The 12,191-nt window shown below is 41.7% G+C and overlaps 1 protein-coding gene across 3 annotated transcripts in view; it reads right to left on the bottom strand.

Annotated features, from left to right (window-relative positions):
• Positions 1 to 12,191, bottom strand: part of Pak2 (p21 (RAC1) activated kinase 2) — a 61,272-nt gene that overhangs the window by 24,543 nt on the left and 24,538 nt on the right. For all 3 annotated transcript variants that reach the window (NM_001393703.1, XM_087575985.1, NM_053306.4), the window contains 2 exon segments: positions 812 to 959; positions 3,254 to 3,354. In NM_001393703.1, coding sequence (NP_001380632.1) covers positions 812 to 959; positions 3,254 to 3,354 — 249 coding nt within the window.

The raw sequence follows: 12,191 nt of genomic DNA, 5'->3' as shown, positions 1-12,191 counted from the left end.
AGACAGGGCTTTGCTATGCAGTCGTGGCTGGCCTGGTATTTGCTGTACAGTCTCTGATAGTTGTTTCTCCTCCCCACCCCATCTCTATTTTAGATTTTATTTATTGCATGTATAGGGTTAAGCGTATCCTTGGCTGGTGTGGAGCTCGAAATGTAGACCAGCATGGTTTTGAACTCAGAAATCTGCCTAGCTCAGCCTCCTAAGTGATGGGACTGAGGGTGTTTTACAAAACACCAGATGAACAGAAAGGCATTTTCACATCAAAGCTGCCATTTATGCACAGTAGTCACTTCCACTCTACCGCACTCACAGCACCACCTCCGGCATGAACCTGTCTGTGTATTGAGAAGCTTTGCCTCCGCCCTCCGTTGCTGGCAGTCATCTAAAAGCATCAAACGGGGCTGAGAGACGGCTCAGCGGCTAAGAGCACTGACTGCTCTTCCAGAGGTCCTGAGTTCAATTCCCAGCACCCACATGGTGGCTCACAACCATCTGTAATGGGATCCGATGCCCTCTTCTGGTGTGTCTGAAGACAGGGTACTTATATATAATAAATAATTAAAAAAAAAAAAAAAGAGCATCAAAGAGAAAAAGATTAAATAAGCAAAGAGCCCAAACATCCCCAACTCTATTTCTGGCAAAACGATGAGGTTAACTGATCTGCAGACATGCTCTGGGCCTACCTCATCACCCTCTAAAAGGGAGATTTGTGCGGGAGAGAGGGAGCGACAGCGGCTGTACTCCATCTTTCACCCGGGAGGGCTTCGGCTCTCCCACCTGGTCCAGCCTCTTACCACGGTCTGGGTCTTACCAGGAGGAGTGAAGCTCAGGTACTTCTGCTTCACAGTGTTGGAGTCGTAGAACTTCAAGACATCCAGCACAGCCTGCGGGTTCTTCTTCTGCTCCAGTTTGGTAATGTTGGAGGTCTGCAACAGCCGTGCCCACTGCTCTGGCATGCCCTAACCAAAAGAAATCCACAAATCAGTTACGGTTTAATGCTCTAATGAAAAACATTTCACAGGCCAACGACAACACCCAGGCAGTCGTGTTACGGAAGGCTCTGAGCTGCTGTGTGGGTGCTGGGAGCTGAACCAGGTCTCCTGCAAGAACAGCCAGTGCTCCGAACCTGAGCCCTCTACAGCCCTACTCACTTATTTTTGACACAGAGTTTTAACTATATAGCCCAGCCTGGCCTGGAACTCAAAATATTTTAAATTCCAGTTGCCTTAGTTGCCCACAGTTGCCTTAGTATTGGGATTAAAATGTACAGTGGTTTTATTCTGTTTTTTGAGACAGGGTTTCTCTGTGTAACCTCAGCCGTCCTGGGATTCACTTACTCTGTAGACCATGCTGGCCTCAAATTCAGAGATCAACCTACCTCAAATGCTGGGATTAAAAGTGTATGCCACCATGTCTGGCAAAAAGTCTAGGTTTTTTTAAAAGGACTATGTGGTCAACTGACAGGCTCTAGTGTGGTCCTCCAGTACCTTCCAAATTTTGTTTGAGATAGGATCTTCTACTGGCCTAAAATGCTACCAAATAGGTTGGGAGCGTGGAATCACGCAACAGCATTTGGCTTTTTTTTTTTTTTTTTTTTTTTTGGTTCCTTTTTTCGGAGCTGGGGACCGAACCCAGGGCCTTGCGCTTCCTAGGTAAGCGCTCTACCACTGAGCTAAATCCCCAGCCCCAGCATTTGGCTTTTTATGAGTTTTAAGGAAAGATCTGAATTCAGATCTTTTCATACTTGCAAGATAAGCATTTTGCCAACTGAGCCATCATCCTATCCCTAAAAGTTCATTTCTCTGTGTCTTAGTCATGGTTTTACTGCTGTGAACAGACACCATGACCAATGCAGCTCTTATAAGGACAACATTTAATTGGGGCTGGCTTACAGGTTCAGAGGTTCAGTCCATTATCATCAAGGTGGGAACATGGCAGTGTCCAGACAGGTATGGAGCAGGGGGAGCTGAGAGTTCTACGTCTTCATCTGAGGGCTGCTAGCGGAACACACTGACTTCCAAGCAGCTACAATGAGGGTCTTAAAGCCCACACCCAATGGCACACCTACTCCACAGGGCCATACCTTCTAATAGTGCCACTTCCTGGGCCAAGCCTATACAAACCATCACACTCTGTACCTGTTTTTCATAACTATAATTGATAGGCTTGGCTCTCTGGAGAAAAGGGTCATCCAATTACTAATCCCTTTGAAGGCTATGCTCTGTATGTGACTGACTATTCTGCCTGCATGTACGTATGTCCACCTATATGTTTCATGCCCTCAGAGGTCAGAAACAGGTGTCAGATACACCGGAACTAGAATTGTGGACCATTGTGAGCCACATGTGGGTGCTGGACACGGAACCCAGATCCTCTGCAAGAGCAACAAATGCTCTAATTTTCTGAGTCACACTAATATTTTTATGACCAGTAAGAATTGATAACTAATTCTATGTAGTCAGTGTATAACCCCACACTCTGACACCTAAAAGCAGGAGAATTTAGAATTCCAGGTTTTACTGGGACATAGTGAACTTTGTTTTAAACAAACAACAACAACAAATAAAGAAAGGATCATCATATGGGATAGAAAAGTTCAATACCAGTCATGTGACCCCATAGTTATCACCTTGGCACATGGACAGCAGAGACAGGAGGACTAAATTCAAGACCAGCCTTAACTACAAAATAAAGTTTGTGGGAGGCCAGCCTGGGCTACATAAAAATCCAGTCTCAAAAAACCAGAGAGAAAAGTTAATTTTAAGCCTAACATTGAACAAAATGCTGGAGTTCCTTTTTTGGTTTCTTATTTTGACTGTGTGCACATTTTCAGAAGCCAGTGGATCATCTCAGGCATGGTTGTCTTCCTCCTTGAGAAAGGTCGCTTGCTCTTACTGCGTCACCATAACCACACAACTCCATGAGCATGCAGTCTCTCTTGTCCCCCACTACATAGTAGGAGCACTACAATTATGGTTATGTGCAAGCTGGAGATTTGAACTCAGGTCCTCATACTTGCATAGTAGGTCTTTCTCTCTCTCGCGTTTTGGAGACTGGGTTTCTCCATGCAGCTTTGACTGTCCTGAAACCATGTAGACCAAACTGGTCCTGAAGTTAGAGATCCACCTGCCTCTGCCTCCCCAGTCCTGGATTAAAGGCTGCTACTGCCCAGCTAGTGAGTGCTTCTGTCCACAGAGCGATTCCCCAACCTTTCAGCACTGCTTTAATAAACAAACTTCAATTGGTAACTTACAGTGAACTCTCCCGTAACAGCATCAAAGCCAACATGGATGGTATGCTCAAAATCAGACGGCGGAGAAATCTCTGGCCGTTCTTTTTCTTTCTTTTTACTTCCTGAGGGATGAGGGAGAAAATTATCTCTTTAAACAAAGCTAATTATGGCATTTGTTACTGTGTTTGTATTTTCCTGAAACCAATTATGAATAAAATTATGATAGGACACAGGTACACACATCTCGCGCCCTGACGGAGGGGGCCTCCAATGACACAATTTACAAACGCCACTTGTGAAAGCTGATTTCTTCCTTCATTCCCTTCCTCTTCTTCCAACTTGCTTTTCTGAGACAGGGCCTCATTTTCCAGCCCACACTGGCCTCAAATTCATGGCAATTCTCCTGTATAGCCTAAGAATATTAAGATTGAATGCATGAGTCACCATACCTGGCTTATACTTTCCTTTTTATTACAGTCTGTAAATATTACATCTTTAAATTACCCAACTCTCCTATAGTTGCACTGTAAAAAAAATTACTGCAACATCAGTAACATTTTTTGCACATTTAAACACATCAATTCCTTCTCCTCTCCAGTCCTCCTCCTCTAATCTGTAGCTCTTAAAACCATGAATCTATTTCTGGATGCTCTGCTCTCTTAAAGTCATCTCTCTATCATTATGCCAACCCCGTGTACCTTGATTACTGTCATCCTTATAACAAACATCAAAAGAACAGTCTAAGGCCTTTTTTTTTTTTTTTTTTTTTTTACTGTTTTCAAATCTGCTAGGATGATTTCAGGTCCTCTACATTTCTATATGAAATTAACAATGCTTTACATTTCTACAAAAAGCCTTCTCAGGCTGTGACGGGAACTGCATTAACCTATAAATCAACTTAGAATTTATACACATTTTGCTTTCTGATCCATGGCCAATAACAAATCTTTATAAATTAGGAGTTTAATTTCTCTCAGCAATGTTTGCTAGTTATTGGGAGACAGAATACTGACCCTGCCATTACTTTCATATTTCTGTAAAGGAATACTTATTTTTGACGCTACAGTTTGTGGGTTGGAGTGTAACTCAGAGGTAGCTTGCTTGCTTAGCATGACTGGAGCACTGGGATCAGCCCCACCAGAGAACACAAAATAAACTTCATTCTTTAGGCCTGACCTTTGAACACTCTCTTACTTACTTTAAAATCTGTGTAGGCCTCACAGAGTTTTCTATAAGTAATATGCTATAGTGAACCAAAGAGAGGTGGCCATATCCTTCCTAATTTGGAGCTTTCTTACTCTTTCATTCATCGCACCTTACTGAATTGGCTAGTCCCCAGACCATGGTTAAGTAAAGGCCTTAGTAAGTATTTTTGTGTTTTTACTGAAACAGGAAATGAAAATAGTCAGTTTTTTTTAGTTTAATAAACAGTCAATGTTTCTAACATGCCCTTTATCAAATTTATTACATTTCCTTTGATTTCAAGTTTGCTCAGCACATGTCAGAAATGAATGTTGAGTTATGTTCAGTGTCTTTTCTACTTGTACAACCACACTGCTTATCCTAAGTTACACCACCTTAATCGTCCTTGCAGTCATGAAACAAGCTCTATCTGGCCCTGGTCTATCGCTCTTCTCACACATTGTTGGAGTACCACTGTTAAAACTTCGCCAACTTCAAGAGAAAAATATAGCTCTCTTGTAATGTTTTGGTCTGGGTAAACTGAAGTCACTAAATGTGTCAGAAACATCTCATATTCTATTTTATGGAAATTATATAGAATTGTTTTATTTCATCCATAAACATTTTATTGATTCACTAATGAAGATAGGTAGGTTTTAATAATTTTCTTTTTTTTTTTTTTTTAAAGATTTATTTATTTATTATATATAAGTACACTGTAGCTGTCTTCAGATACACCAGAAGAGGGCATCAGAACTCTTTACAGATGGTTGTGAGCCACCATGTGGTTGCTGGGAATTGAACTCGTGACCTCTGGAAGAGCAGTCGGGTGCTCTTAACCGCTGAGCCATCTCTCCAGCCCCTTAATAATTTTCTTTGTAGAAAGGGTTTTAGCTATAAACTCAATTCTTCTAGGACATACACAGTCTTTAATCATTTTTGTAAAAGTAAACTTTGGAAATCTATATCGTTTAAGAAAAAAATTCACTTTCCATAACTTGAATTTATCAGTACATACTTGTATATAACATTCCATTGTGCCTTAGTGAAGACTGAACCTGGGCTTGTATGGGCTAACCAGATGCTCCGCCCTGGCTTTCACTCCCAATTCCAGCAAACCTTTCATTATAACCTGACATGCAATTTAAAACAACAACAACAACAACAACAACAACAACAACAACAACAACAACTACTACTACTTCACATAAACAGGTGGTAGTGGCACATGCTTTTAATCCTAGCACTCGGGAGGCAGAGGCAGAGGTAGGCAGATCTCTATGAGTTCAAGGCCAGCCTGGTCTACAGGGCAAATTCCAGAACAACCAAGGCTACACAGTGAAACCTCATCTCGAACAAAACAAAATATAAAAAAAAAGTAGAGTTCCTATAGGCTACAGTTTCGGCTGCTTTATTGATCATTTTTTTGCAATTGGCTGAATCTAGTTTTATTATTCTTTCCCATCTATGCTGTATTTACTTGTTTGAGTTGTATGTATGATCCAATGAGGTTTAATATATTCATAATGTCACAATCATTATCACCATATAACTAGTATATTTTATCAACCCCTAAAGAAACCTTTTCTCGGGCTGGAGAGATGGCTCAGTTGTTAAGAGCACTGACTGTTCTTCCAGAGGTCCTGAGTTCAAATCCCAGCAACCACATGGTGGTTCACAACCATCTGTAATGAGATCTGACGCCCTCTTCTGGTGTGTTTGAAGACAGTGTACTTATATATAATAAATAAATTTTTAAACAAACAAACAAACAAACAAACAAGAAACCTTTTCTCAATTAGCAATCACTCCTCATTCTACTCTAACCCTTCATCAAATAATAATGTCTTTTCAGTTTTTTATGACTTTTATGTGCATGTGTCTGCTTGAGTACATGCGCACTATTTATGTGCAGGTACCCTCAAAGGCCAAAAGAAGCCATTAGCTGCCCCAGAACTGAAGCTCCAGGTAGCTGTCATCTATGTGATGTGAGCGCTAGGAACCAAACCTGGATCCTCTGTAACAACAGCAAGTGCTCAGTGCTCCTAACTGCTGACTCATCTCTCCATCCTCCAGTTTCTTAAAAAAAAAAAAAAAAAAAAAAATTGTTTCCTAGTATGTATATGGACCGTATGTATATAAGGGCACCACCTTTACACAGTATCCACGGAGGTCAGAAGAAGCATCAGATTCCTGGAACTGGAGTGTCAGATGGCTGTGAGCCATCCTAAGAGCATTAGGAACCAAACCCAGCAATAACTGTTCTTAAATCCAAGCCACCTCGCCAACTCCTGCGTCTTTTTTTCATATTATTTCTTTATTTCCCTTATTCTATTTAATTTGTTCATTATTTCCAACTATTATCTTTCACATTTCCCATTCAGTTACCTTTGAAAAAGAAAACCGTGGGAGAATTTTCTTGATTCTTCTTTCAGCCTCCAACTGCTACACATTTGTTCTGTTAATTTTTGTTTTTTCTTATCCTTTTTTTTTTTTTTTTGGTTCTTTTTTTTTTTCGGAGCTGGGGACCGAACCCAGGGCCTTGCGCTTCCTAGGCAAGCGCTCTACCACTGAGCTAAATCCCCAACCCCAATTTTTGTTTTTTCAAGACATGATTTCTCTGTGCAGTCCTAGCTGTCCTGGAACTTAGAGATCTGCCGGCCTCTGCTTCCCAAGTGCTGGGGATTAAAGGCATGCGCTACCACTGCCTGGCTTGCTCTGCTGATTTTTTTTTTTTTTAAAGATTTACTTTATGTCTATGAGCATGCTGTAGCTGTCTTCAGACACACCAGAAGAGATAGGTATCAGATCCCATTACAGATGGTTGTGAGCCACCATGTGGTTGCTGGGAATTGAACTTAAGACCATTGGAAAAGCAGTCAGTGCTCTTAACCACTGAGACAGCTCTCCAGCCACCTGTTCTGTTAATTTTAAATACTCATTCCCCAAGAATTATTTCTCACTTGATCATTATTTTCTTCTGACAACAGTTTTCGTGAATTTGTCTTCTGTCCTCAAAGAATAGGTTGTGTATATGTGTGCGTTGGCTGAGATATTTGACTTACTGGTTTTCTGCTTAAATGGAATGCTTCTTTTAAGTTTCTTTTTTTTTTTTTTTTTAAAGATTTATTTCATGTATGTCAGTATACTGTAGCTGTCGTCAGACACACCAGAAGAGGGCATCAGATCTCCATTACAGGTGGTTGTGAGCCACCATGTGGTTACTGGGAATTGAACTCAGGACCTCTGGAAGAGCAGTCAGTGCTCTTAACCGCCTGAGCCATCTCTCCAGCCCTTAAGTTTCTATTTAACAAAATTACAGATTTTTGGAGATAGGGCAATGTAGCCTTTTCACTTAGTAGTCCAAGCTGGCCTCACAGGAATGTGTCATCTGGTACTCCCTGCTGCTCTGGGCTCTTCTGTCTCCGTGATGTCTGGTGACTATCTGCTGTCCACTTTTACAGAAAAACATTACACAATTAAGTGGGAGACAAACTAGATCAAAGATCAGGATAGGATTCAGTGTGTCAGAAGTACTTTCTCCAGAACATTCTGTTTATCCAAAGAAACCTTCCAGTGTCTGGTCTGAGGGCCAGGTCAAGCAGAAAGTACTCTGAAAGCAAGGCAGACAAAAGAAGTTTTGTGTGATGACTTGGATCAAATCTTTACTTTTTATTCTGATGCTTCAACTTTTCAGATTTGGTCATCCCAAGGGGGAGAGCAAAGTGTTTTTTAAACAGAATTTGAACAATTAAAAATGTGGTCCACGGGGTTGGGGATTTAGCTCAGTGGTAGAGCGCTTGCCTAGCAAGCGCAAGGCCCTGGGTTCGGTCCTCAGCTCCAGGAGGAAAAAAAAAAAAAAACGTGGTCCACATGTCATGTTTAACTAAGATTCTACTGCACTGCTATTTGATAAGTCTGTACATATGAAGGTAAACATGCCAGCACATGCTTCTCTTTGCTCACAAAGACACTACTAATTACACTCACAGGAAACAATACCAGTTTTTGACTAGTAATGACACATTTCTGAAAAATGTCCGTACTTCTTCTAGATCCTCCAGGTACACATATTCATCAACAAGAGATTCGGCAGGAAGGCAAGTCACATCGATTGCGGAAAGGAGCGGAGGGATGGCAATTATTAAGCTTGCATAAAATTCTGTTGTCTTTACTAAAACACACAATTACATCTACCGTATGCAACCTTTCATTTTCCACCAGACTGACTTGAGTAATCTGAGGTTAGGACTTCTAGTTTTCTTTATGTCCTTGTACTTCTAACTCATAATGCAAACAAAAAGTATTTGCTGGCTACAAACTAGCAGTTTAATTTGCATATCGTTTTTGTAGAAATGACAGAGAAACAAAACCTTGTGCATTAAGAAAAACCTTTTTAAATCCATCTTTTTAAATCCTCTCCAGAGGAGTTTCCCCTGTCATCCTGGGAAGTTCCTCACTATTCCCCAATGTGTGTTATTGGGAAAGATGCCATTTTTTATGTGACCTTGATCATGGATACCTAGTCCAACATGGGCATCCACTTCAAGCTACATCAACTACAACTGTCCCCTGCTGACCTAACATTCCAGGCAGCTGCTTCATAGGGTGACTATCTGAGTTCTAGAAAAATCACCATATTTCCAGTGACCAGATTATAAGGAAGGCCAGCTGGTGTGGACAGAACACCTCATAAATGTTAGAGATATAGAGGAAAATATTACAGGAAGACATGAGCATGACTAAGCAGCCCAGAGATGGACAAGACATATTCGTCCACTCAATGAAAATGGCGGGTGAGCAAGGTGTCTCCGCGGGTAAAGATGCTGGCTGCCAAGCCGCCAACTTGAGATTCATCTCCTGGACACGCATGGTGGAAGGAAAAAAAAAACAACTCTCACAAGGTGTCCTTTGACTTCTCCACAAGCACTGTGATTCAGTTCATGTAAATGTTTTTGTTTGTTTGTCTGTTTGGAGCCAGGATCTCCCGTCATATTTTGCCCTGGCGAGAGTTTGAGAACTCACAGACATCTTCCTGTCTCTGCTTCCTGAGTGCTAGGATTAAAGATATGTCTCCACTCTTAGCCTATTTTTTTTTTTTTTTTTGAGATACAGTTTCTCTGTATATCCCTGACTGCTGTGGAATGCTCTGCAGAGCAGGCTGGCCTTAAACTCAGAGATCTACCTGCCTTTGCCTCCTGAGTGCAGGGATTAAAGATGTGCACCATTACCTCTGACCAAAAAGAAGAAGGAGGAGGAGGAGGAAGAGGGGGGAGGAGCAGGAAAAGAAGGGGAGGAAGAAGAGGGGCATCTGCAATTAAAATAAAATTATGCGAGACACCCTAGCTTTAGAGAAGAAAAACAGTCATGTTTAAAAACATAAGTCCATTTCCCACTTTTGCATGCCACACGTAATAAGTTATCTACAGGTAACAGATGACTTGATGGAAAATAATGGACCATGGAAACTTCTCGAATCATTTCTGAAACCTAGTAAATTACAAAACAGCAGCAGGGGCTGGGGATTTAGCTCAGTGGTAGAGCGCTTGCCTAGGAAGCGCAAGGCCCTGAGTTGGGTCCCCAGCTCCGAAAAAAAAAGAACCAAAAAAAAAAAAAAAAAACAAAAAAACCCAAAACAAAACAAAACAGCAGCAGTGGGAAGGAATAAAATCCCAAGGCACATACTGACATGGTATCTTGATGCCACTCCTTTTTCTACATTTCACCTAGCTCAAGTCACAGTTAACAGCCTCATCTGAAGCTGAGTCTGGTGTCTTATGCCTGGGATCCCAGCTCTTGGCAGAATGAGGTGGAATACCGTTGTGAATTCCAGAACAGAAAAGAGGAAGAAAGAAAATATTTGTTTGTTTAAACAGAAGGCTCTTCTTGTGATTTGCAATAGCTTCAAGTGAGAGAAATTAAACTTGTTCTATCACACACAAGGGTATTTATTCTCAGGGAAGTAGATTAAAGTATAAACTAGTATTAACATTAATACTGGGTTTCTGGACAAGAAAGATGTTCACACACCACCTTTGTAAGCTATCAGATATTAGTATGCACACACTCTAGACTATAGAGTGTAAAGCTGGCTCAGTAGACCGCTCCACCAGCTCAGCTCTCTGACTGAGCCACGATGAAGGCTCATTCCTGTTCTCATTGTCAAAACCACTAAACGGCTAAGGGCTCCTGCAAACGCCTGACAGTTTCCAAGGCAGTCAGTCTTAGACCTCCAATAAAATGTTGTTTCTGTATAGCTACTGCCAGTACCTCAAATAGAAATGTGGCCAGCTCTTGTCCTGATTTAAAGTCTGCAATGGTTCCCCAGGAAACAAAAAAATCTCAACTCCATACCACAGAATACTAGGCCCTTTGTGACCAGATCTTTCCCCACCTTCTCTGCTGTGTGCAGTTCTGTGTGAATATCACACTTACCTGTAATTATCAGGTGCCCTGTTGTTAAATTACGTTAGCGTGTAGTAAGTCCCATGGGTGCACATGACCCTGTTGCCTGGCCATTAACAGCTCCTCTCTAGGCACAGAATACACTTGGAATGCTGCTGCATCCTTACTCTTCACTGTCAAGCTGTTTTCATTTCTGTAGGAAGCCTTCCCCATAGCGCTGTGCCACTTTTCATAGCTCACAATTACAAGCTTCAACATTTTCCCCACCCTGCTGAAATGAACCTCGGGCCTCACAACATGCTGGGCACTCTGTAACCCAGGAGCTACAGCCCCAGCTCCACTAGCTTTTGGGCTAGTGTCATAATGGTGGGGACCGTCTGCTCTGCCTATCATTTTATTCCTGGTGACTCACACAGTATGAAAACATTAATAGGAAACCAAAAAGGATCCCGTCTGAATTGTTATAAAAAGTGTAATTCCATGGGACTGTGCCAAACTGACAAGCCTTTCTAACATAAAAGAGTCAACAGCATAAAAAAAGCAACCTCCTGAATGAGAGAAAATATGCAAACTAGTCAACAAGGGATCAGTATCCAGAATATATGAGGAACTCAACAAGCAAAACCAACCAACCAAACCAACACTCAGATCTGAACGACTTTTTTCTTCTTTGGGGAGACAGGTCTCACTCCACAGCCTTGGCTGGCTAGCCTGAAAGTCAGAGGCCTCCCTGCCTCTTCCTCTCAGTGTTGGGACTGTGGGACTAAAGGTGTTCGTCACTACTTTTTTTTTTTTTTTGGTTCTTTTTTTCAGAGCTGGGGACCGAACCCAGGGCCTTGTGCTTCCTAGGCAAGCGCTCTACCACTGAGCTAAATCCCCAACCCTTGCCACTACTTTTGTTTGTTTTTGAGACAGGGTTTTTCTGCATATCCATGGGCTATCCTGGAATTCACTCTATAAACCAGCTGATCTTGAACTCACAGAACTGCTTGTCTCTGCCTCTGCCAGTTCTTAAAAGAAGACATGTTAAGGCTGCATCAATTCCTTCTGACTATGATAGGACATAGGACCAAATGTTACATTACCACTGAAAAATTAGAAAAACTCTTAATTTCTAATCACAACCAACTACATATTTCAGAAGACTACAGCCCCTATGCAGTCATTTGTGTGTGTGTGTGTGTGTGTGTGGTGTATGCATGAGTGTACCTTGGAGTTCAGAGGTCTACGATGTCCTTCTGTATCACCCTCTCTACCTTATTTTCTGAGACAGTGTCAGACAGTGTTCTTACTGACTGGCTGGCCAGTGCACCCTTGGAATGTGTCTGACCACACCCTCCCAATGCTGGGCTTACAGGAACACTTGGCTTTT

Source organism: Rattus norvegicus, chromosome 11, assembly GCF_021556685.1.
Source record: "Rattus norvegicus strain SHRSP/BbbUtx chromosome 11, alternate assembly SHRSP_T2T, whole genome shotgun sequence".
Lineage (NCBI taxonomy): Eukaryota > Metazoa > Chordata > Mammalia > Rodentia > Muridae > Rattus > Rattus norvegicus.
This window is presented reverse-complemented; position numbering and strand designations above follow the sequence as displayed.